Raw genomic sequence first — 24,179 nt, forward strand, 5'->3', positions numbered from 1 at the left:
AGTTAGGAACCGACGACATGCCGCTCCTCTCCTCGCGTAGCATGGGCTCTCTCTCCGATTTACTGGACAAGCCGGCCTCTGCGACGGCTCGTCGACCGCATACTCCAGACAAACCTTTGCCCTTGACCCCTCAACCCTCTAACTCGATGCCTTTGTCCATCCTCGATCCGGAAGAGGACGATGAAACATTGGTTCCTTCCGCATCCGCTCGCTCGTCGCTCACTGCAGTGACTTCGAAGCGCACGCACGCCCTCCTCGAGCTGCTCTCCTCTGAACGGGCGTACGCATCCGACCTCGCGCTCATCCGCGACATCCACATCCCCCTGGCGTTGGGTGCGTAGTATAGCGTTCAGGCTCAGCGTCGTATGATCGTCTATTAATGCGTCTCTAGGCCAACCTGCGCCGTTCGCACAGACACCCGCCACCCCGCCTGGCTCGTCCGGCTCATCATCACGCACGCTGTCGACCGTATCAGATTCGTCCGCCGCATCGTCGTCGGCGTGTGGTCCGGCTATGACCGTCGACGACGTGAAGATCATATTTATGAACGTGGAGGATCTGGCCTCCTTTGCAGACGTGTTCACAGAAGCACTTGAAGACGCCCTCGGAGAGGTGCTGGACGGTGGTTCCGGGGAGGACACGGTGGGGAAGCTGTTCCTGGAAATGGTGTGTGCCCCTTCCTTCATTAATTTCGGGGCTTGTGCGCTGAGCAGACGCCCCGCATGCAGATTCCGAGGCTCGAACCGCTGTACCGGACGTACATCACGAAGCACCCCACTGCGCTCGAGCACCTGAGCAACCTCCCGCAGACGCCTGCGCTGACGGCCTACCTGGCGCAAACGCGGACTCTCGCCTCAAGTCTGTCACACGCATGGGACCTGCCGTCGCTGCTCATCAAGCCTGTCCAGCGCCTCCTCAAATATCCACTATTGCTTGCCACGGTCATTGAGGAAACGCCGGACTCGCATGGCGACAAGCTGAACCTGCGGCGCGCACGCGAGAAGATGGAGGAGGTGGCGCGTGGCGTCAACGAGGGCCGGCGGCGTCGCGAAGTCGTGCGTGAAGTCCTCACAGGTATCGCTCCGGGTACGCCCATGAAGAATGGGGACGTGAAGCCGAAGAAGAAGGGTTTGAACGTCGGCGTGGCGGCCTCTGTCAGCCTAGGGCGGATGAAGAGCCTCAGCTCGGCGGCGTATAAGGCAAAGGAGGGCGCGGAGGCCAACCAAGAGGCGGAGTCGGTGAAGCAGATGGGCGAAAGCCTGAAGCGGCACGAGGAGTTCATGGAACGCTTTGCCAAGGAGACGGTCAAGTGGGCTGAGTTCGTTCGCGCTCTCACAATCGCACTGGACGAATGGGCACAAAGCTTCGGCCGAGTCATCTGGATGGGATCCGACGTTCGTTCAGAGGCCTTCGAGGCCTTCCTCACCCTGATCAGCGACGAGCTGATCCCCGTTTGCGACATGGCGAAGGAGGGCGTCGATGAGGAGGTACTCCCACAGCTCACGCAGTTCTCGCAAATGACGAAGCCCCCTCTGCGCCTTCTGGAAGCGATGCACACGCTCGAGCCGTTGCATTACGGCCTCCTCAACCTCAACATCGCGAAGTCCCGGCCACCCCCACAGCTCCTCGAGGCGTCACAGTCTTACGTTGCCTTGCGCGCCCAGCTGTTCGCCGACCTCCCACAGTATCTGCAACTTCTGGACAAGGGCCTCGCATTGAACATCATACGCTTCGCGCGTGTGCAGGGGCAGTTCTACGCCAACCTGCGCAGTCGGTGGGCCGACCTCTGGGACGCTTTGAAGGTGGACGAGGAGGCGAACGCCGGGGCCGTGGAGACGCTCAGAGTGTGGTGGGACCGCTTCCGCGAGGTCGAGGTCGCTATCCACAGCCTCAGCATCTCCCACCCACCCGAGAAGAGATCACAGGACAAGGCACGCCGCAAGTCGGGTGGCAAGCAGAGCTCGATGCATGATGGCGATGCGACGCAGAATCTGGTCGTCTCCTCCGTTCTCTCCGCCCTCGATCCGCTCAACATCCCCGCCAGTGCCTCCACTTCCATGTTCACTCAGTCCCCTGGTGCTATCAGCGCGAAGACCCGCAGCGACAACTCTATGGATATCGAGAACCAGCAAATGGCAAGCCGGCGCTCGACCGAGAGCTTCCACTCGAAGAAGTCGGGGAAGTCTCGGGCGTCTTCGGCGCGCGGACACAGTATGGGTGGCGCCACTCTCGTCGAAATCGAAGAGGGGGAATACGCCTACTCAGTCCCGCAGCTCTCCGCACTCACGCCTGCGTATGCCGAGTCGAAGCCGTCGTACTCGCGCACGAAGAGCATGCCGCTCGCGTCGTCATCCATCCCCTTGAAGAAGTCGCAGTCCCACAGCAGGCTTCTCGATGTCCCGGACAATATCAGCCCCAGCAGCAGCAACCCGAGCTTGCACAGCGTGGCGGGCTCGCTGCAGGAGGACGCCCGCGGGCGGCCATCGCGGAAGCCGAGCTTCAGGCGGAGGCTCACTGACAGCTTCCGGGCCTCCGCTCAGGCCTCGTCCGAGCCTCGCCATCGACGTTCGCCATCTCTTCCCTCGGAAGTGTACGGCCCCACCCCTACCGCCATTCCATCGCCGAACAAAGCCACCTTCGCCGAGTCAGCGTCTGTGCACCGCCGGAAACGGTCGAACACCTCCTATGCGCAGCGGCCTGTGCTGTACGAGTGCCGCGTGATCCACCCGTGCGAGCCGCCACCGGGCGTATCATATCGCGGCGTGCCATTCTTCACGCTCCGGGCGGACGACGTGTACGACATCCTCAAGGAAGCCGGCCACCCGTCAACACATCGTGACCTCCCGCTGTACGTTGACGACGGCGAGGACTGCCTGCTTTTTGCTCGTGACATGTTCGGGAACGTTGGGTGGGTGCTCGCGAGTTTCCTGCTACCCGTGGACTAGTCTTGCATACGATCCGGACTCTCGACCGCCGCATTTAGGTTTTGGTATCTTTTGAATTCTTCCCCACATCCTGCTCGCATGTATCGTCGTGCATCTCACATATCCGTGCATCTTGTATATCCCCATACGTGGAGGCTCCTGTGTCTTGCTTTCTGGAGGTGTACGTTGAGCCTGCGATGGATTCTCTGGAGTCTCGTGCTATTCATGTGTGCGTGTTGTTGTACCGACATATATCCTGCTCATTTAGTTACCCCCTTACTGTCCAATGCTTAGTCCCGCACATGTAGGTAGATATATGACATGCAATTGAAACGACTCATTAACGATACTGCTGCTCCGCCGTCGCCGCCCGCATGACCGCCTCGCGCAAACTAACCGGCTTCCTATCAATTACAAGATGACGACCACCCCGTGGGGGAACATACACAACGCTCGCGAGAATATACTACATACAACGTAGATGAGGCAACGCCGATCAGGCGTGGTGCTCGAAATTCATGGGGAGGGCGGCTCGTTCGTGAGAGTCTCGATGGGGTCGCCATGTGTATCCAGCGGCCAGAAGTTGTTCTTGAATAGACACTGCGGGTCGTATTTGCGCTTGAGCTCCGCGAGGCGCGCCCAGTTCTTCCCGTAGCAGGCCATCGTGCGCGCAGGCGGCTCGTGTCTGCCCAGGAACTGCCGTGCCCGCGCTGCGCCGTCAGCGACCCTGCTCTCTGACGTGCCAGTGGCATTGAAGTGAATGTCCTCACCGTCGGGTATGGTCCGCCCACGGAAACTTGCTTGATAGTACCGCCCATCCACTGTGCAGTCCACTGCGTCAGCGTCGGTAGGCCAATAGCCCCCTCCGCAGTGCTCACCTGCTCTGCTGTGGTGATGCAGCGCGGGTCATCGATGCCCATGTCCCATTGGTGGAGCGCGGCAACGGTCCAGGTCGCCTCGCGCTGCTCCTTCGGGAGGCAGGTGTCCTCGAAGTCGCCTATGGCACCGCCTGCAAGCTCAAATAACCACGCTGCGCAATGTTACATTTAGCTCCAAGACACCGGCGGCATGTGGAGAAGGTACTCACTGCAGCCAATGGGCGTGTCTGCGAACTCCATCACTGTGCGGTTGATGACCTCGTCAGGCAGGGTCGTGATCAGAGCAGAGCGGAGGAACCACTGCCGTCCGGCTGTGCGTCAAAGAGGAATAGCATTCGATGTCAGTGCAGTGTGAAGACGGAAGAGTTTTGACGCACCCTTTCCACGGAGGACCTGCGCGACGCTGTCCTGCTGTTTCAGGAAGCTCTTCTCGTTCACTTCATTCAACAGACACCGTTCTCCGTCCCAGCTCGAAATCGCCTGCAAGTACTCAACACCACGCTCGCGTGGGCCCGCGTAACACATCTGGATTACTACGAGCGAGTCCTTGTTCGCAGGCCCAGCAGTGAGGAGCACGTTGGCGTAGAGTTCGCGCGGAGCATTCTTAATGCAGTCGCGGAAGTGCTTAATCAGCGAGGGCGCCGTTGCACGGTGGAATCGGCTGCGCAGAAGTCAGCACATCGTAAGAGATACAAAGGGCTATGCACTCACTAGATGAGGTTACCAGCAAAGACGACGGGAACGGGGAACGCGCGCGCTTTGTACCGCGTGGCGATCCCGAAGGCTGGTCCCGCGCCACGGACAGCCCACCACAGCTCTGCGTCCATGTCAGTCCGCAGTCGCGTGGGTTGTGAACACGCAGTACTTGCGCAGGTACCCACCTGGATCTTCTCGTGCGTTCACGACGACGATACGGCCATCGGCGAGGACCATCTCAACCTCGACGAGGTTGTCGATGCTCAACCCGTACATCCTACTGATAAACCCGAATCCCGCGAGCAGCATGATGGAGGACCCGACTGGATGCGCGGACCTGCAAGCTGTTCAGCGGCGGATTCGCGGTGCAGATGCGGGAAGACTGACATGGGTACGTGATACGGTACGGCTAGCTCCTTGCGCTCTCCCGTGACAGCGTTCGTGCCCTCCAGCGGGTTCTCCGAGGTGTACAGGTCGATTTCCTTTTGGCGCATGCCCGCGCCGAACGTGACATACGCGTGTGGGTGCACGGGTCTGTGATGTTCGATGGTGCCCATTTGCCCCGCCCGCGCGTCGGACGCCGTCAACAGTGATGGTGTTGCACCAAACGAGCCCAAGAGAGGCGGGAGACCCGCGCCGGACATCATAGACATAATCGAGGGCGGCATGGACGCACCGGGAGCGGGAAACGAGAAGGACCCTACGCCGCCGCCGAGGCCCATCGCGGGGTTCCAGGCGCTGACAACGGTTGATGGCCCCTGGAGCGTCGAAGGCGGCGCGCTCCAGTTGGCCATCGCGGGAGGGAGCCCGAACCCTGGCGTAGGGGTGGCCGCAGCGGAGGAGCTCTCTGGGCCCAGTGGATTGGTGTTACCGTACATCGCTGGGCGGGATGATACATTGGTAGAGCCCGAGGACATGTACGCAAAGGGCTCCTGAGGCTCTGCGGATCCGCTCTTGCCCGAACCCTCGGGGGAGGAGGCTGAGGTGGCGAACGAAGACTGCGAGTACTGCGAACCTCGCCCGAACCCAGACTGGCGAGAGCTACTGTCAGATGAGGTTGATTCACCCGACAGCTGGCGCGTGCTCTCGCTGAGCACCGGCATCTCCAGACGACCCGCCGTTGGCTGCTCGCCGCTCTCTGGCAGTGGCGCGGCGGTGGCGGCGGGAGTGCGCTCGGGCGAATGCAACCGCTGGCGGTTCGTCGGCGGCTGCCTGGGAGTCTCGCCGCTCTCTGCAGGGAGCGGCGGGCCGCTGAGGAACGATGCGACGGTGGGCGACGCGTCATCAAAGGCACCCTGCCCGGTCGACGAACCCATCTCGTCCGGGGCTGCCGACGGCGAGCGATCCTCACGGCGGCGCTTACCAGCCCTCAGGACGGGAGTTCCGCCCGAAGCAGGCGTCTGGGGGACCGCGCCGCGCCCCTTTCCCTTGCTGCCTGGAGGGAGCATATCCTTCAGGGGCGTCCAGTCGATGCGCGTGGTGCTGTCGTCGCCGTCGTTGTCATTGTCAGCGGTAGGTTTGGGCGGCTCGACGTCGATGTCAGTCATCATGCTCATGTCGATAATCACGTCCCCGGCAACAGACCAGCCGGCGATGCCATATCCGCCCGCACGGATGGAGGGTGATAGACCGTGCTTGATGCAGAACTTGACGACGGCGCTCACGTCATGGGCATCGAGGGGCGAGACCAGGACATGCGCGGAAGGCTTTAGCTTCCCGTTGAACGTTTTGGACCGCTCCGGATAACTAGCAGGGTCGGTTAGCGAGCAGTCATGAATTGAATCTGGAGATCAGCTGTACTCGGCATGGTTCGGGCGCAGGACGGGTCCCTTGACAGAAGACGCCAACTCGTCTAGCAGCGCGTCGGAAAACTGCTCGACGAGTCGCAACGTCAGCGGTGGGTTCGAGCGAGACGGATCCATCGGGGAGAGGGACGTCCGGGGTCGGTATCGGGTAGAACAGAAAGAGGGGGCGGATCGCGGGTATTATGGCAAGTAGTGGCAGTGCCCGAAAACTTGGTGCGGGCGGGTAAACAGACGGCAGGTTCGCTCCGCCGAAGCTAGTCGCCGAATCCTGGGTAGAGGTACGGTGCTGCAGTGTTTTATGGGAAGGGGTTATCCCTTTTAAACACTCCGGTGGTCATAGAACGGACGAGACGAGGTGTCGCCGCGACGGTCGACAACGTGTTTCTGCCGTAAATTGGAGATCAGAGCTGCACAAGACCAGACACGTGAAAACGGCCTTACTATCGGGCACCAATGTGCGAGAGAGTCGGTAGTGTCAAACTGAATTGGGGAAACTGAAGAAGGTGGACAAGAAGAGAGAGAGACGCCGTCCTGTCTCGCCTACCGCGTGCCTCGTGGCGCGCATGGGCTCGCCGGCTCCGAGCTGGTGCTTAAGGCACACAGATTTTGGTTGGAGAAACCCAGCAAGATGCATAAGAACCAGGATCACAAACCCTCGCCAGCGGATAAAATAGGCGGCCCCTAGGAGTCAGCGGCACTTCCGCACTGGTCGCAGTAGCGTTGAGTTTAACTCATCTTCGCTGTCAAACAGCCGGATCTGCCGATGGCCATGCTACTCGGCGATGTAGTTCACCGCCTCGCGTTGAGGAGAGGATGGATATCGTAGTGCTTTTATAAAGTGCGCAAACGTGCGTGGGATGGGGCTTGTTCAGCTATTCATGATTTATCGGCTCGTTCAGAATTACAGGTATTGAACCTAATCGCCAAAAAGCGGCGGAGTAAGTAGCTTTCATATGTACAATACTTCGGCTATGTTTGCGCAACCTGTATAATTCGACCTCATGGGAGTATTTCTCGCTCGTGTTGACAAAGGCTGCAGGACCGCCATCATGATATATAGAAGTACAAAAGTACCGCGATGCACAAACCTTATTCCAAGGTACTACGGTGTGCAAACCTTAACCGAAAAAGGAAGAATAAGGCGTCGACGGGAAAATGCCATGTGACGCTCTCAGTATACCATAACACACCTACTAAGTTATCGGGCGCATGGTGTAGTTGGTTATCACATCCGCTTAGCACAGCTTTTCAGCTTGTGAGTATGCGGGGGGTGCTGGGTTCAATTCCCAGTGCGTCCACACTTTTGCTCCTCCGAATCGCGCTGATCAACATACTGACATATGCACAACCGCCGCAATATTCTTGAAGGAGCAATCACATTTTGACCACACGATTTTAATATGGAAGCGGAAAGAAGCCAGTCAGGTGATGGTGTACTGAACTCCAAGTTGGGCGACCTTCAAGCGCAGAACGGAGGAAACTAGTACAGAATGACATGAGGAGAGAAAGGGCCGGCAACAGAAAACAACATGTCTGCTGAGTGTTATACTGGCAGCCGTATGCACACATGTGTACTATAGCCTACATAATACACTACAACAGCTTACCTCACTCACCAGGGCATATGGTAGACCTCGCTCTCCTCCCCGCTACCTGGCTTCCCAAACACTACTTCTGCCGACGGCGCCCGTCCGGGTTCGAACGTCATGACGATGTTGAACAGCGTCGAGATCTTGGCTGCTCGCTCCGGGTCCGGTGAGCAGCATATAGCCTGAGGCGAGTTTGTCGTATCGGAGAAGAGATGCGCGCGCAGCAGCTTCGCGTCGATCTCTCCCAGACGACTGTCCCCCAGTTTCGCGGTAAGCTCGCCGCAGATCGTCTGTGCACGCTCGAGGCGAACCGGGGACCCGGAGAGCCAGGGCGGCTCGTCCACCAGCTTGTTCTCGAGGAAGTGGTTGGTATGCGCGAGGACACCGCGCTCGTCTTCTTTGAGGTAGAAGCCTCCGCGTGGCGAGAGCTCGAGGCCGCGCGCGCCATCCTTGTCAGCGATGAGGATGTGCTGGCTCGACGCTGCACCGCCCAGACTCTCGATAGATGCGATGGCGTCATCTACGGACTCGCACTCGAGCGCGAGTCGTAGTAGGACGTGGATGGGCAAGAGGGAGGTCGAGATCGGCCGTGCGCGGATAGCGTTCAAGCACACGCCCACCGACGCGGAGTTGAACCCGATTTTTCCGACGATCCCTGGCTGTTCGAGCGAGCGAACGATCAGTACCTTCCTGCCAAGGTGAGACAAGCGGGCATACATACCTCTATGATCATCCAGATCTGGGGCTTCCCTGGGGCCGAGATGGACGCCAGGGCTAGGTTCTTGCCCACGCCCTCGCGCCAATCCCAATTCTGCGCGAGGATCTGCTTGTGCACTCCTGGGCCGCGGATCCTCCAACCAAGGGCGGTGCAGCCGTCATTCCACTGTCCGAGTGCTATCTCGCTGCGTGCGTTCAGCGCGACGATGTCGAGGATATCGACCTTGGGGTGCCCGGTAGACTGCACTCCTGCCGCGATTCCGCGCATCTCCTCGAGGAGGTGGGGTGCGAGGAGACCGATGCTCTCTTCGAACTGCGCGGCGACGGTGCGCACGGTCTCCCAGCTGAACTTGCACGCTTCTTGGAAGAGGTCGCGATAGATGAATATCTGGTCGACGACCTGCGAAGCGAGAAGTTGGCCATGTTGCAGACCAATCTATAGGCAGAGCATCAGTTCTTGATTGTCGTAAAGTCTGTCTGCGAGGGCTGCGCCCTTACCTCATACGGTGAGCCCGCGAGCTCTACCTTCACTTTGTCGTAGGATCCGCTGCCCATGGTAGCAATTGCTAGAGGACAGGGGCATCTTTATCATCCCACCTATGTATGCTATCTCGTGGAGAGGGCGGGACACCGGCGCGCCGCTGAGTCCACGGTCATGAGTTCCGACTCCCGTCAAAAGCAGAAGAGCCACGTCGCATTGATACCTGCATTTGATAGTCAGGCAAATGCCGCTACTGCCTCCACACCTTCAAATTTGTACTTGTAGGGACGGGGATGTCGTCGACCGTGAATTTGTGCATGGTGGTTAATGCCAGCTTGAGGCTGGAGGGATAGGGTGTGAGTAGGGCTGCAAAGTAACATCTGACTACGATTGTAATGCAGCGTGTTAACCGCAGGATGTTGGCCGACTAGCTCAGTTGGTTAGAGCGTGGTGCTAATAACGCCAAGGTCGTCGGTTCGATCCCGGCGTTGGCCACAGTTTTTGCCCCCTCATGCACGTCGACTGCGCGTAGCGTTTCTGGCCGCTCCGCGCTCGCGGCTCTCGTTCACTCCATCATCATCTGCTTTCCGCCTCTGTCTCGTCATCACATTCAAGCAGATACGACCTCCACGACACACCTTGGGCTCACTCGTACCGCTTGGGCTGGTGCTACGTACTGTGTCCGACCTCTGCGCGCGAGCCTGTGTGCCCACACTTGACATCGCCGAACCCCCTGCGGGTCACAAGCTAGGACCACCGCAACGCCATGGCTCTGGAGAGGAAGCGTTCACCACGTCCGGACCACAATGAACCGCCTCCTTCGAATGCGTCCACCTCGGCGCGCGCGCGGTTCTCTGCGAACCCCCGCTCCCCTGCATTCACAAACTACAGAAGCGAGTCTCCCCCTGCCTCCGCGTACTTCTCACACTTCTCTGGCGATCACCATGAAGAGCCTCAACCGACTATGCCTGACGCGGGCGCGCACTTTGCGTACAGTACAACACTGAGGAGACATACGCTAGAGGGACCACTTGGACTTCCACCACCACCTCCTGGGACGAGTATCAATACTCTGGGTGAGCTCCGTAATGTGGTCGAGACAGAGGGCGCAAGGGGGTTGTGGGACAGGACAGGAGGGAGAGTTGTGTCCGCGTTCACGGAGCGCGACCAGTACGAACGCCTGCCCACGCACAGAGACGAACGTGTGGTACACAAGGAGAGCGCGTCCGCGACCTTCGCGCACAGCTCAATACAGGTGCGTCATCATATTATTGAGTATAATCTTGTCTGACAATGCAAAGGACACCCTTGCGCACTTTGTAACATCCGCCACGGACGGCCTGTCCTCGCGGCGAGTGCAAGAGCTGCTGGCCAAGCACGGATACAACGAGTTCACGGTGTCAACACCAGAACCTGTCCTCATAAAGTTCGCGAAGACAATATATGAGAACCCGCTCATACTATTGCTGTGCGGAAGCGCTATAGTCAGCGCTGTCATGGGAAACATAGACGATTCAGTCAGTATTACTGTCGCGGTACTCATCGTGTTGACTGGTACGTTGGAACGCATCACTACTGTGGTACGCTTGCTGACACCTACTAGTGGGCTTCGTTCAAGAACAACGCTCAGAGAAGAGTTTAGAAGCCCTGAACAAACTAGTCCCACATCACTGCCATCTCATACGGTGCGCTGTTATGCAATGAACCTGCAAAGTGCACGCACTCACACGGCTACGAGCAGTGATGGAAAACCCCTTCATATGCTCGCTAACGAGCTTGTCCCGGGGGACATCGTGACCTTCACCACCGGAGACCGTATACCTGCGGACGTGCGTCTGATCTCCGCCGTGGACCTAGAGATAGACGAGAGCAGCTTGACCGGCGAGACTACGACGCGTCGCAAAGACACGGAGACGTGTGCTATGGTCAGCTCCGCGAACGGCTATGCGAATGGCCATAGCAACGGGCATATAGCACCCGCGGAAGCAGTAGCATTGGCGGAACGCTCATGCATTGCGTACATGGGTACCTTGGTACGCAATGGTAAGCCAGAGCTGTCTGTGAGGGTAATGCAACTCTCATACGTCATCCAGGTCGGGGTGCCGGCGTCGTTATTGCAACTGGGACCCAAACAGAGTTTGGTATGATCTTCTCCATGATGCAAGAGGTAGGCAGTACTAGTGGTTCTTCAAGAGCGCGTTATCAACTCCTTAAACAGGTTGAGGAGAAGCGGACACCTCTGCAACTGAGCATGGACGAGCTTGCGAAGAACTTGTCCTTGCTGTCATTTGGCATCATTGGCATAATCTGTCTCATAGGCGTCATCCAGAAGCGGTCATGGCTGGAGATGTTCACCATCGGAGGTACGTCGGCGTATTCCGACCCATATGTGCTAGGACAGCCTGATGATTGTGAAGTACAGTATCGCTGGCAGTTGCAGCAATCCCAGAAGGGTTGCCCATCGTCACCACAGTCACTCTTGCGCTAGGTGTGCTGAGAATGTCAAAACGCAAGGCGATAGTCAAGAAGCTGCACTCGGTCGAGGCGCTCGGTTCGGTGTCGGTCATTTGCTCGGACAAGACTGGTACGTCGGTGTGCCTAGATGACATTACAGGTAGCTAACGCCCACCTTCTAGGCACGCTCACGAAGAACGAGCAGACGGTGACAGAAGTCTACTCGGTCGACGAGACCATCACGCTTGACCACCACTCGCCCGTTGCGCCCAGTGTACATGTTAGCCCGTCTTTACACAAAACACTCGCCATCGGAGCGTTATGCAACAATGCGGTGAAGAACGAGGAGGGGGAGTATGTTGGCCAATCGACCGACGTCGCCCTCTTGAACGTCCTTCCGCTCTTTGGCTTGACCGACCAACGTCAGGCACGTCGAACGCATACTGCATCGCTGGAAGTAACTAACAGTAGCTCCGCAGGACTTCACGCGGCAATCGGAACTGCCTTTCAGCTCCGAACGGAAGTACATGGCGGTCAGCGGCGTGCACGGTGCCTCCTCCCCGTCCTTGAACGGCATGGCGGTAAACGGTGCGGCCCGCGAGATGTACTACATCAAGGGTTCCATCGACGCCATCCTCGATCGCTGCAAGTTCTACTACGTCTCGGACGACTCCACCCCAGCACTCGACGCGAACACCCGCAGCGTCGTCCTTACCAAGGCGCAAACGACCGCGTCGCGCGGCCTGCGTGTAATCGCTGTTGCATACGGCTATGGCGCTGTGGAGACCCCGGCTTCCAGCGCACCCCCGTCCCTCGCTGCTAGCCGCGCAGGAACCCCGAGCTCTATGCTCGGTGCCAACGACAAGTCGAATCTCGTGTTTGTCGGGTTTCAGGCGATGCTCGACCCTCCCCGCAAGGGTGTTGCGGACGCGATCAGCCTGCTGCAGACCGGCGGGGTGCAGGTCGTGATGATCACGGGTGACGCGGAGGAGACTGCGCTGTCTATCGCGCGCGCACTTGGCCTGCGTGTGGGCACGGGGAACAGCGGGTGCTTGACGGGTCGGGCTATTGACCGGATGAGCAAGCAGCAGCTACGGGAGATGGTAGGGGGCGTAAGCGTGTTCGCGCGGACGACTCCGAAGCACAAGATGGCGATTGTAGAGGCGTTCCAGTCGCGGGGTGCGGTTGTCGCTATGACGGGAGACGGAGGTCAGTGGTCCTGGTTCCATGTCCGTTGGTGCCTCCGCTGACTGCGCAATGTCTCTGTAGTGAACGATGCACCTGCACTAAAGATGGCAGATATCGGTGTCTCCATGGGCAAGAGCGGGACGGATGTGGCGAAGGAGGCGGCCGATATGATTCTCGTCGACGACAACTTTACGACTATCTTGCCAGCTGTGGAGGAAGGTGCGTCTCGTCTTTCAGTATCCCTGTGAGATGGGCTGATCATTCGTGTGAAGGCAAATCCATCTTCCACAACATCCAGAACTTCCTCTCCTTCCAGCTCAGCACGGCGTGCGCGGCGCTGACGCTGATCACCCTCTCCACCCTCTTCGGCCTGAGTAACCCCCTGAACGCCATGCAGATCCTCTTCATCAACATCCTTATGGACGGTCAGTTTCACACTGTGCTGCTGCGGGGCGCCGGCTGCGTTTACTGACATGTCCCTAGGCCCTCCAAGTCAGTCGCTAGGCGTCGATCCCGTCGACCCGCAGGTCATGCGCAGGCCTCCGAGAAAGAAGGATGCGCCGATCATCAGTCAACGCCTCATCTACCGCGTGCTCTTCTCCGCATCGATCATCGTCATCGGCACTCTGTTTGTCTACGTCTACGCCCTCGCGGACGAACAGGGTATGTCGCGGCGAGAGCAGACGATGGTAAGCCCGTCTCGTCATCCACCGTACTCAGCGCCTAACACCGCCCCTCGCCGTACAGACCTTCACCTGCTTCGTCTTCCTCGATCTCGTATCTGCGGTGCAGAACCGCGGGCTCGGATGTGGCCTTACGCAGAATCGGATGCTCGTGACGACGGTGTCAACGTCGTTCTTCGTTCAGCTCGCGCTCATCTACGCGCCGCTCCTCCAGAGCGTGTTCCAGACGGAGGCGCTCGGCTTAGCGGACCTGTTCACGCTTCTTGCGCTCGCTGGTGTATCCGCGACATTGCACGAGGCGCGGCGACGGTATGAGCGCAAGCTGAACGCTTCGATCACATTCTCTAGCACGGTTGAGGAACTGGCATGAGGGGAGTATATAGATTCTGGTAATATATGTTTGCTTTCTGGATGATTTTTGGACCTTGGACCCAGCCAGGAGACTGCAATAACCTTTCTCTTTGTGCAGCCGCGACTAAGCAGCAACGATGAACGACGCGAATCGGCCCAAAAGGACTGGCAAAAGCGGTAGTCGAACCGACGACCGCGCCATCCAAGGCTGTGCCAGCCGTGCCGACATTCCTGATATGGCAACTCCGTCTTCCACTCCCGCTCACCGTTCACAGCGCTCGACCGATCCGAAATCCGTCCACCCCATCCCACATCCGCTCTTCGAATTCGGACCGACCATTACTCGGTAATGTCTATGTTCTCGTAAAACGGAAGGAACTTGCTGGTTCCTCTGCCACTGTTGACTTTGCGGATATCGGCCAATAGCTGCACAAGTCGTCGACCCGCCTCCTCGTGGTGACGGAACCCCACCGCGAGTTTCCCAAACTTACTAACCGAGGGCATAGGACTGCCTCGCGAACAGCATATCCGCAGACACGACAATCGCCCTTTGAAGTGCCTTCCCTATCACCCTCGAACATCCGCCTCGTGGCGTCCGCTTCTTCTTAGCCACTGTTCCGCATGTCTGAACTTACTTAAACCCTGCCTCACCTCACCCTTGCTCCCCAATCATCTCATCGCATCTCAGCTCAACTCAACTCAAACCGCATTCGTGCCCAAGTCTGCGACTTCGCCACATCGACAATCGACTTGTCTTATCGACCACCAGCATTACTCGCCACCCACCCACTATCCACCACCATCCACCACACCCCTTCAACTAGTCCATGTCCGCCGCCGCTATCACTCTCGCCCCTCTTGCCATTCCGAGCAAGTCGCGCCCAGATGCGTTGTACCCCTCCAGCCCGCTCACGGTGTTCCCACCACCAGCGCCCGTCATTCGCCAACCCCTCCGGGAACGCTGTGGGGTGAGCCTCACGCTGCACATCGATAACCCCGCCCTCGCCTTCAAGTCGTCGAAGGTTCCCGGGCCGTGGTCACCGAAGGGCCACCTGCAGCCTCACCGCAACCACCTCCCGCGCCGCCGGAATCCGAAGACCTGCTTCGCGAACTTCCACGACAAGCAACCCGCTGCCGCGGCGCCCGAGCCCCGCAAGCCTGCCACCGCGCAGCCCCTCCCCTACCACACCCCGGCGTACGCGTTCGACCCACCCAAGTCGGGTGAGCCCCGTCTCCAGGCGATAATCCCCGCGCTCTGGGTCGCCTTCGCTCAGGAGGACCGGTCATACGAGAAGGGGTTCTCTCACGTCGTCGAGATCGCCTACGCCGCCACCGCCACCATCGAACGCAGCTGGGTCGGCAGCGTGCAGCGCCTGCACCTCACCCTCCCCGAGTCCACGCGCAAACCCAAGGGAAGGGCCGCACTCGCGCTCACCGACGCGCAGCTCCGCGGCGCGCGCGACTTCATCGCGGAGTGCATGCCGCAGAGCATCGCGGCGATGCCCGAGCAGAGCGCGATCCGCGTGCTCGTCGTCACCCCGCACGGACGCCCCACGGACGCGATGGCGCTCGTCGGCTGCTACCTGTCATTCGTCGCGGACCAGGGCACGGAGGCGATCCTGCGCTGCATCGACGAGGAGGAGACCGTGTTGAGCGTGTGGAAGGGCGAGGTGTCGGGGGACGAGATCGAGCGGGTCGAGAAGATCGCACGGTCGTGGTCGTGGCTCTCCGCCATCGTGCCTGCAGCCAAGCGGTAGAGGCTGTCCTGCGCTGCTGTGGTCGAGACATACCCCACGCATGCCCGGGGCACGCCGCTGTACAACATCACCACTTGTATTGTTACCCACTTGTGTATACCATCGCTGTTTGTATCATTATTGGACAGTATTTGCACGCCCAGTAACATTGGAAGAAAATGATACATATTCCCCATATTCAGGACTTTGGGGAACGGAAAATCGTCCATACTTGAGAGTTTCGCGTTCTTCTGAGGGTATGTTTACCATGCAAGAACAGTGGTTGTGTAGCGCTCATCGATGTCGAGGCTCTGGCGTGGTGGGAAGCAACAGATTTAAAAAAGTGGCCAACGCCGGGATCGAACCGACGACCTTGGCGTTATTAGCACCACGCTCTAACCAACTGAGCTAGTCGGCCAATAATAGGCCTATCACTGCTCTACAAATCGATGTCAATGCAGGTGTGCCGTTGGACTTCGTCGCCAGAGCGCAGCGGCTCGGACAACTTCTGCCCTTGGACCTTCGCCGCCATCTTGGTTGCACCCGCTCACCCTAGACCACTTCTCCAGCCCACTCTATCAGAGATATTCGTCTGTTGCGCTACTGCTCTAACCTGCTGGCTGGCTAGCTTCACTCGCAATCATGGCTGCACCGACGAGGCCTATGGTGTACATGAACGTCCCCGCCACTCGCGGCGACAAAGACGAGAGCTTCGAGGTAAACTCCTCCCAGTTTTTGTTCATCATCCCCTCCACCTTTCTATCTCACCGACCAGGAAAGGCGGTTCCTTGATTATCTCAAAGCGTACCAGGCGACCGGAAAACCGCCTGTTCCTTCGCCGCTCGTGCCGACGGATCCCCAGCAGCGAGCTGCCCTCGGGCTCCCGCCGATATTTGAGCCATTGGTTGAAGCAGAAGCAGTGGTGAACGGAATCATCACTCCGTCGACAAGCTCCGCGACGCCTATATCTCCGTCACCCTTGACTGCACCGCCAAACTTTATAGCGCAGGCATTCGTGCCCACGAGGGTGGAGGAATATGGCAGCGAGACGTTCTTTCACTCTATAGTGACGCAGACGGAGTATTCCAAATGGTCATTTGAGGTGCGCACTGCTTCGTATACATTCTCGGGCGCGGTTGCCGACGGATCTACCCGCTAGGAATTGCGAGCAGAGGCCTATAAGGCGGGCAAGAAGTATGCGGATACCCCTGTGCCGCCACCGCAAGTTCAACGTCGTGAGTAACGCGGGTATTCAAATGACTCTTGCGCTCATGTTAATGGACGTGTTCACAGCGCCCCTGCTCCCAGCCGCGCCTTTACTATCTCAAGTCCCACCAGACAGCATACAGAGCATCAACAGTATGCCTCCCTATGACCAGCACAGCTTCGAGGTACGTCCTCTACCTCGATTCGCGCCGAAAGCTCCTTATTCGGCCCCCTTCATTCCGTGCAGGAACTGCGCCTTGCCTACGTGCGCGCCGGCAGGCCACTTACATCCCCTGAAATTATCGCCCAAAATGCTATCCTACGGCTCACCGTGTAATCTTGCTTTCACCGACACGCACCCGCTATACCCTGTACATCACCCACCTGCAGCGCTATCTAACGTGCTCTCCATTTGTTGTATCAATACCACTTGCTTTGGTGTCCCTCTTCGACGCGAGATATTTTCGTTCACGTATTTTCCATGTCAAGGTGGTTCAGCAAGTCGCCGCCCGTCATCACGTTCTGGTAGAACGCGGTCTCACGTACGCTCTTGTGCTAACTTTGGACATCGGTTTGATCGTCCTACAGGACACACCAACCAGACATTCAGCCAACCGGTGAGTCTGGCAATATTTCAACCTCAAACCGAACGCTCAATGGCACACCTACAGGATTCCCTGGCAACACATCCCCAGGGTGACGCTAGGAATGTTACGTTCAGTGCGCAGTATCGTCAGTGGCACCGGGAAGTCGCGCAAGGTGCACCAACCATCACCCACTGTTTCCCGGCCGCACCTGTTCCCGTCTCGACTTATCGGCCGAGAGTGTCACGCACGGTGTAAGTTCAAGCCGGACCTGTACAGGGTACCGTCGATCGTCCTATGATATATATCAAGCAAGAGTCCAACCCAAAAGTGAGCGTAACATTAGTTCCGAATAGACCGCTCGTCACGTCGCATGCGCAGTGCTAAGGATGGCCGAAAATCTCGCAAGGCGCACCAATGCCCCTTCATCAAGCCACAGTCATCCGCTCCCGTCGCGACATGAGGATGCATATCCTCGGAGTTCGCCATTTTAAGACACGCCTTAAACCCGCGACATTGCCCTCCAGGCTTGCCCAGCAGCCTCAATTCCGTTGGGAGGCCATACGCAGACAGACCGACGTGTCGATGTTGGCGGCTTCTTACTGCTGCGTCGCGGCGTCGTTCCAGGCCCTCCACAATCGGGTCCGTGGCGTGCCTCAATATCAGTAAATGGATGCCGCGGGGAAGGCACGAAGTCGGTGCCGTGATATCGCGATTACCAATTTGCCAGTGCTGCGCGCCACCACGGCGACTTCTCGTCAGTCCAACGTACGGCATCCTCAGGTTCATGTGGCGCTTGCAACTCCGGCCTGTTTCCCAGCGCGCGCAACGCTCGCACCACGAGATGGCACAGGAACTCCGCGAGAGGGCCTCCGGCGCGGGTTCCCCAGGGTTCGCCTTCTTTTGCGGGGCTTCGCGACGGGAACCCCGGCTTGTTCAGCCTTTTGCGTGGGCACATGAGAACCGCGCGCGGTCGCCTCGGGCGGTGGCCAATCGCGTCAAGAAACACGGCGTAAGCCTTCATTACGAGTTATGATCGGGATCTGCCGCACGGCCGCTAATGCACGACGTTAGGGCGCACGCGGGGGCAGCGAAACTCTGCTTTGGCACAGCTGTGTGTCGCAGCCTGCGCTGTTCGCCGTTCGACTCGCCCCCATTTCGCTTATGGTAAAACGCGCCCGCCACTGCACGACGCGGGCCCATTACCGCGACGGAGAGTCGGGTATGCATGATTAGCGTTCCTGCCAGGGTGCGTCACGACTGGCCCACGGGTGGGCCGAGATGGTTCTGCCGCCGCTCCCACACATATAAGAAGTGCATGCGTTCTCACCCCGCCGCCGCTGCTCTTATCGACCTGTACTTACGCTTACTCCCCGGACAACACCACCGCAACTGATCGCCAACATGGGGACTCTGCTGCTCACGGCCATCCTCGGTGGACTCTCGCTCGTTTACTCTATTTATCGCTTCCTGACCCGCCCGTCAATCTCGCACATCCCGGGCCCGGAGTCGACGTCGTTCTGGCTCGGTAAGCACGCTTGATGCTCCTGCGCGTCTGCGGCGAAGGCGGTGGCTGACAAGCGAGAGGTTGCAGGACACCTTCCTGAACTATTCCAGGAACAGGCCGGGGAGACCGACTTCAAATGGCAGGCCGAGTTTGGCGGGATAGTGCGCGTGAAGGCGCCGTTCGGCGTGCGTGTGTGCGCTGCGTATGTCACTGCTGCGAGTGCTGATGTCGGGATGTGCAGGAGGACATGCTGTGGATATCGGACCCCAAGGCATTGCAGTACGTCTATCAGACGTCGGGGTACAACTTTCCGAAGCAGCCGGAGCGGCGCATCCTGTCCCGCCTCATCGGCGACACGGGGCTAACGTGGGCAGAAGGTGCGAATGGGGTGGCTTCCTGCGGAGCACTTTGGCGTCTCCTGCCATGCGCACCGAGTGGTTCTCATATGCTGGAGATTAGGTGACGTGCACAAGCGTCAGCGGAAGGTCATGCTCCCGGCCTTCGGGATGCCCGAGTCGAAGGCTCTCCTGCCTGTCTTCCGACACTACGCCGAGCAGGTACGGTTCATCATTGATCGACGGAGAAGAACTTCTACTGATAGCCCTGCTTGGGTAACAGGTCACCTTGAAATGGAAGGACTTGTTGACTGGCCAGTCGGCAGGCTCGGTCACGGTCAACGTGCATGAGGACGTTGCACCCGCAACGTTAGAAGCTATCGGCGAAGGTATGCATCCATCATCACGCGCAGTTTGTCGTGCTCATGCAGGTACCTCCAGCTGCATTCGACTACAAGCTTGGCGTGCTTGACGACGAAGCGAGTGAGCTGGGCAAGGCCTACAGCAATCTAGTGTAAGACCGTTTTCCATCAGTATCACCCCAACCCAGACTCACTTCGTACTTTGCAGCGCCACCATCTTCTCCGCACCGTCTAATGCCAAGATCTTCATGCAAAATATCGCGCACTACGTGCCGATGCGCATCCAAGAGTTCCTGTACGACCGCCTTCCGGGCAAAGGTCTTGATAAAGCGCGCTTCAACCGCGTTGCAGCCCACAAGGTCGCGAACCAGCTCCTCGACATGAAGACGGAAGCACTCATGATGGGCAAGGGCAACCGCGACGTCATGAGCATTCTCGGTGAGTTCAACCTCACCGGGCCTCATAGAAATGCGCGGCTGATGTCAGCGAGACAGTGAAGGCAAATGCGGCGGAAAGCGAGGCGCATAGGCTCAGTCATGACGAGATCGTATCGCAAATGCGGTCAGCACCCTCTTAGCCTGAAAACGCCTTCTCCTCCTGACTTCGGGCTTTACAGTACAATTCTGCTCGCTGGACAAGAGACGACGTCGAACACGCTCAGTTGGGCGCTCATGGAGCTCGCGCGGCAACCGCACATTCAGACGCGTTTACGCGAAGAGGTGCACGCGATGGAGCGCACGATCCGCGCGCGCGGCGACGCGGATTTCACGGTCGCGGACTTTGAGGCGATGCCGTACCTGCAGGCGGTCCTGCGCGAGATCCTGCGCTTCTTCCCTGCGGTGCCGCACACGTACCGCCAGTCGCTGCACGACGATGTCCTGCCCTTGTCGAAGCCGATCACGACGCGCACAGGCAAGGTCGTGCACGAGGTTTCGATTCGCGCGGGGCTGCGTCTGATTCTGTCTGTGTGCGCGTACAACCGGTCAGTCTTTCAGCTCTAGTATAGTGTCGCACCGTCTAAAGTGGCGGTCTGTTTGCAGGGAGAAGGACGTATGGGGCGAAGACGCGCATGTGTTCAACCCGGACCGGTGGCTCGAGTCGTCCAAGACGAAGCGCGGGACGAATGTGGGCGTGTTCTCGAACCTGTACGTGGCTGTCCGCTCGGGCACCCTGCTAGCTCCCCCCGAATCCTGAACCATGTGCTGATACACCGCCCGCGCCCACAGACTGACATTCGCGGGAGGCGTCCGGGCCTGCATCGGGTGGCGTTTTGCGTGAGCATCCACATACACTTTCCCGCTTGGCGTGCAACTCGTGCTGTGCTAACTAACGGCGATCTCGGACGCGCAGGATCTACGAGGTGCAGGCGTTCCTGACCGAGCTCGTGTCGAACTTCCAGTTCGAGCTCACGCCGGACGCCGCGCGCGTGTGCAAGACGCAGGCGATCGTCATGGTGCCCACGCTCGAGGGCGAGCTGCACAAGGGCGTGCAGCTCCCGCTCCGCATCTCGCTTGCGCCGCGGGAAGAGTAAATAGTTTGAGACAGGTGGCGGGTAGACGGACATCTCGGGCCTGGTGGGTGTGGTAGGTATCACTCTCGTTTTCTTTTCGTTTTGCTGCTGTGTTCTTGGATATATGCATCTCACGATACCCTCTCTCGCTCGTTAGCTCGTTAGTTCGTTCTCGTCTTGCTCTCACTTTCATATCGTCTCACTTAGCGCGTGTGCTGTATTGACGGAGTACTTCCTCCTCTTTATCCGTCGTGCTTACCTTGCCGATGATGTTGTGTGTTTTCGCAAGTGTCCGCACGTCAAAGTCTATGCAGGAAACCGGCCACAAGGCGGGCCCGATGTGTATAATAGCGCCTAGCGCGAGGATGTAAGATGATGGCAAGAAGCCAAAGAGAGCGAGGGGTACATTATGCGTGAGTGTGCTACAAGAAAAGGGAGGGTGGAGAGAGGTGCCCTCTATCTGGGAGTGCCCTGGCAGAGACGGAGACAGAGAGACAGGGAACGTACGTGGGCCCGGCGACGGACGGCCGCAAATATACACAAGTCCAGGGGTGCATAGGAGCGTACATTAGAGATCGGCCGCGCGCGCAGGCCAGCGTCGGGCGGGGTGTAGCTGTAAATAGTAGCTGCAAAACATGGTCGAACGTTGGTGTGAGCAACGCGCATTAAACACATGCAATAGCGAGAGTGACGTACAGTAGGTCGGGCAGGTGTCCGGGGTGCCCGTGGCAATGTCATGATGCCGCGGGGTCGTATATAGCCAGGCTCCTACCCACCGTCACCTCGAGTTGAGGGGGGCGATTTCAGGTAAGAGGGGTCGAGGTTAATTCAAGGAGGAGGGATAGAGGGTAAATCCCAATAGCGTACACAGGCTTAGTCAAGGGAATATATCACGTGCTAAGTCCTAACCGAGAATGTCCCCCCCTCAACTTGTGGTGTGGGCGGTACCCGCCGGTCCGATTCCACAGGATCTGTGCGTGTTGCGGTCGATGCGCAAGAACGCTAACTACTTGGCCAGAGACTTCTCACAGGGAGACTGGGAACGTAATTTAGCGCCGAGTGTTATGCTGACGTGAGAGTACTAGCGTTCCGGGTCCTTCGACAAAGGCTGCTGTAACCCCTGCCTGTCTTAGAAGACGCAGTCTGCAGTCAAGGTGTCTTAGGGCACTTCGATTTAATCCGTTACACATAATAATCTATCGTACTATTTCGCAGCCATCCATACAGCCAGCATGACCTTTCTTCTCCTGGGAAGAACAGGATCGCGCGTAACGCAAGGACCGTTGCAGGGTCTGTGAGTCGTGATCAGTCGCCACGCGGCGCCGATGCCATACGGCGGCTGCTGGTCAGCTTGCAACTTGCGACGGCTGTTGCTGAAGAGCTCGAACACCGCCACCATACACCCTTGATCTCCAAAGAAGCGGCCTTGGTCGACACAAAGGTAGAGCGCACGCGCGCAGGGGTAGCGATCGGGCTCTACGGACGGTGGCAAGGTGTTGGCGTAGTCTTCCCATTGCGCTGTGTGTGTCTTCATGCTGAAGCCGTGTAGCAGAAGGCGGTTGAAGAGCAGCTGTGTGGTGTGGTGATGGCCGTAAGGAAGACTGCCCAGTGCGCGCCGGTTGTCCGTCAACGCAGGGTACGCGCACGCGAACGCATCGCGTGACACCCAGTTCATGAGCGCCGTCGTGCAGGCAGTGGCTATTGGTGTGAGAGGTGATAGGGTCCTGGATGTGTGTATCTTCATCGTCGTCCCTGACGCAGCGGCGTAGGTGGTAGTGCGGAGGACGTTGTTGCTGTCCACGTGCGTGTCGTTAACGTTCCAGTCATGTGATTGTTGCAGCGTAAGTTGGAGGCTGGCGTCCTTCGCAATGAGGTCCTCGAGAGCATCACCTTCGGTGTTGCAGACGTAGACGTCCACCGTGGTCGTCCGGATACTGGGATCTCGTAGAATGAAACTGAGCGCTGCCAATCCTCCGACCACTGCCTTCGCGTTCCTCAGGTGTTGCCATAGCGCGTCTGGGTTCTGACAAACGGGACGAAGTAGATCTCTTCTGTCCTGCCGCAGGATGGCCTCAGAGTGTCCGGCGAGAAAGCGACTGGTTGCGCGGAGGTCGACCACGGTCTTCAGGTCGCAGTTATCCACGATCTCGCGGATGAGCTCCACGGGCAATCTGCATGAACGATTAGCGTGAGGCTTTGAGGTGATAGTCCTGCGGGCGTACCCTATTATGTTGAAAGTGGCCATTGCGGGTTCGTGGGCAACGTCCGTGGTAGGTGCGTGTGTAGGAGTGGATAGTAGCGTCCAGCGGTAGCACTGCGGGCGCTTGGCTGACAACATGCGCAAACACGCATTCGAGGGCCGGGCACACGCGGTGTTCAGCCTGCGTGCATCCACAGGCCGTTCCTCGTCGTGCAGCACGCTTTGTGCGCTGTTCTCTCTCGCACCGCTGCTGGTTTCCAGTCTTATGATTAGTTTGTGAAAAGCGTCAATCTCATAGTATTTCGGTGCTACGTAAACTGTCGCCCCTCGTCGGCGTTGTACTGCTTCCACAAGGACACCACCCTATCCGCCATGGAGTGTTCAAGCCTCGGCGTTATCCAACGTGCGTATCCCTTCCACAAGTCGTCGTAGTAACTAGGAACAGGGTCACGTATCCACGTTGTGACATCCCCAAACACAACCGCGGTAGGTTTCCCTGTGACGGATAACGGGTCCTCCGAGAATGCGGCCGTGAATTCCATCAACACCTATTCCGCTCGTCATGAAGATGCAGTCCGCAGGTGAATGTATAATCACTCACTGTTCCGCTACGGAAGTTTAATGCATGCAGACGAGGTGCGCGGCGCAACGGCTGCGCAAAATCGAGGTTCCAGGTGTACTCAGCGCAGTCCGCGAGCAGCATCCAAGCTCGTCTTCCCCTCCCCAACGCCCAAGGGTCCCTGCACCAGGCCTCTACGTCGACAGTGGCCAACGCCCACTGCTTGACACATATTCTGGTGGTCATAACAATCTCTATCTGTTGGCGGCATCAGGACGCTGTGAAAGAGGCTCCTTACGCGCGGCCCACGTACCACATCCTCCCCAAACGAGTAAGGGTTCCCTTCCGCGGATACCGGCTGAAGCAGGGGCGAAGGAGGAGGCGACTGGTACTCGATGGTGGACGACATGTGCA

At 58.5% G+C, this 24,179-nt stretch overlaps 7 protein-coding genes and 3 non-coding genes across 10 annotated transcripts; 6 read left to right on the plus strand and 4 right to left on the minus strand.

Moving 5' to 3' along the window:
- Positions 1-189: 189 nt before the first annotated feature.
- Positions 190-6,435, minus strand: TRAVEDRAFT_173453 (uncharacterized protein). Its single transcript, XM_008044861.1, has 10 exons — positions 6,299-6,435; positions 4,886-6,244; positions 4,684-4,835; positions 4,514-4,619; positions 4,180-4,463; positions 4,012-4,113; positions 3,695-3,954; positions 729-3,620; positions 392-666; positions 190-333 (listed from the first exon to the last, which is right to left on the minus strand). The coding sequence occupies exons 1-8, from the start codon at positions 6,418-6,420 to the stop codon at positions 3,441-3,443; spliced, it is 2,565 nt and encodes an 854-aa protein (XP_008043052.1). The 5' UTR covers positions 6,421-6,435; the 3' UTR covers positions 190-333; positions 392-666; positions 729-3,440.
- Positions 6,436-7,506: 1,071 nt separating this feature from the next.
- TRAVEDRAFT_t174 lies at positions 7,507-7,601 on the plus strand. Its single transcript has one exon. It is a non-coding gene; the product is annotated as a tRNA-Ala (tRNA).
- Positions 7,602-7,811: 210 nt separating this feature from the next.
- Positions 7,812-9,164, minus strand: TRAVEDRAFT_60604 (AAT-domain-containing protein; the record flags this gene model as incomplete). Its single annotated transcript, XM_008044862.1, has 3 exons — positions 7,812-8,551; positions 8,614-9,045; positions 9,108-9,164. 3 exons carry the CDS (start codon positions 9,162-9,164, stop codon positions 7,916-7,918), a joined length of 1,125 nt encoding a protein of 374 aa, XP_008043053.1. The 3' UTR covers positions 7,812-7,915.
- Positions 9,165-9,511: 347 nt separating this feature from the next.
- Positions 9,512-9,585, plus strand: TRAVEDRAFT_t175. Its single transcript has one exon. It is a non-coding gene; the product is annotated as a tRNA-Ile (tRNA).
- A 162-nt stretch (positions 9,586-9,747) lies between these two features.
- TRAVEDRAFT_173458 (calcium-transporting ATPase) lies at positions 9,748-13,851 on the plus strand. The gene is made up of 13 exons (XM_008044863.1): positions 9,748-10,345; positions 10,392-10,644; positions 10,694-10,775; positions 10,832-11,133; positions 11,184-11,257; positions 11,309-11,453; positions 11,513-11,674; positions 11,727-11,971; positions 12,024-12,753; positions 12,814-12,951; positions 13,005-13,157; positions 13,216-13,421; positions 13,480-13,851. Exons 1-13 carry the CDS (start codon positions 9,857-9,859, stop codon positions 13,783-13,785), a joined length of 3,285 nt encoding a protein of 1,094 aa, XP_008043054.1. The 5' UTR covers positions 9,748-9,856; the 3' UTR covers positions 13,786-13,851.
- Positions 13,852-14,002: 151 nt separating this feature from the next.
- TRAVEDRAFT_39764 (uncharacterized protein) lies at positions 14,003-15,523 on the plus strand (the record flags this gene model as incomplete). Its single annotated transcript, XM_008044477.1, has 3 exons — positions 14,003-14,033; positions 14,193-14,222; positions 14,652-15,523. 3 exons carry the CDS (start codon positions 14,003-14,005, stop codon positions 15,521-15,523), a joined length of 933 nt encoding a protein of 310 aa, XP_008042668.1.
- Positions 15,524-15,846: 323 nt separating this feature from the next.
- Positions 15,847-15,920, minus strand: TRAVEDRAFT_t190. Its single transcript has one exon. It is a non-coding gene; the product is annotated as a tRNA-Ile (tRNA).
- A 114-nt stretch (positions 15,921-16,034) lies between these two features.
- TRAVEDRAFT_31280 (uncharacterized protein) lies at positions 16,035-17,088 on the plus strand. The gene is made up of 5 exons (XM_008044435.1): positions 16,035-16,219; positions 16,278-16,604; positions 16,662-16,737; positions 16,796-16,893; positions 16,956-17,088. Exons 1-5 carry the CDS (start codon positions 16,145-16,147, stop codon positions 17,043-17,045), a joined length of 666 nt encoding a protein of 221 aa, XP_008042626.1. The 5' UTR covers positions 16,035-16,144; the 3' UTR covers positions 17,046-17,088.
- A 1,608-nt stretch (positions 17,089-18,696) lies between these two features.
- On the plus strand, positions 18,697-21,141 carry TRAVEDRAFT_154124 (cytochrome P450; the record flags this gene model as incomplete). The annotated part of the gene is made up of 12 exons (XM_008044864.1): positions 18,697-18,820; positions 18,887-18,984; positions 19,041-19,176; positions 19,259-19,356; positions 19,418-19,523; positions 19,576-19,648; positions 19,705-19,934; positions 19,991-20,057; positions 20,113-20,478; positions 20,537-20,641; positions 20,723-20,770; positions 20,847-21,141. The coding sequence occupies 12 exons, from the start codon at positions 18,697-18,699 to the stop codon at positions 21,025-21,027; spliced, it is 1,632 nt and encodes a 543-aa protein (XP_008043055.1). The 3' UTR covers positions 21,028-21,141.
- Positions 21,142-22,210: 1,069 nt separating this feature from the next.
- TRAVEDRAFT_23340 (uncharacterized protein) lies at positions 22,211-24,174 on the minus strand (the record flags this gene model as incomplete). Its single annotated transcript, XM_008044367.1, has 5 exons — positions 22,211-23,177; positions 23,229-23,468; positions 23,519-23,754; positions 23,808-24,023; positions 24,079-24,174. 5 exons carry the CDS (start codon positions 24,172-24,174, stop codon positions 22,211-22,213), a joined length of 1,755 nt encoding a protein of 584 aa, XP_008042558.1.
- Positions 24,175-24,179: the final 5 nt, after the last annotated feature.

This window comes from Trametes versicolor (assembly GCF_000271585.1).
Source record: "Trametes versicolor FP-101664 SS1 unplaced genomic scaffold TRAVEscaffold_11, whole genome shotgun sequence".
Classification (NCBI taxonomy): Eukaryota; Fungi; Basidiomycota; class Agaricomycetes; order Polyporales; family Polyporaceae; genus Trametes; species Trametes versicolor.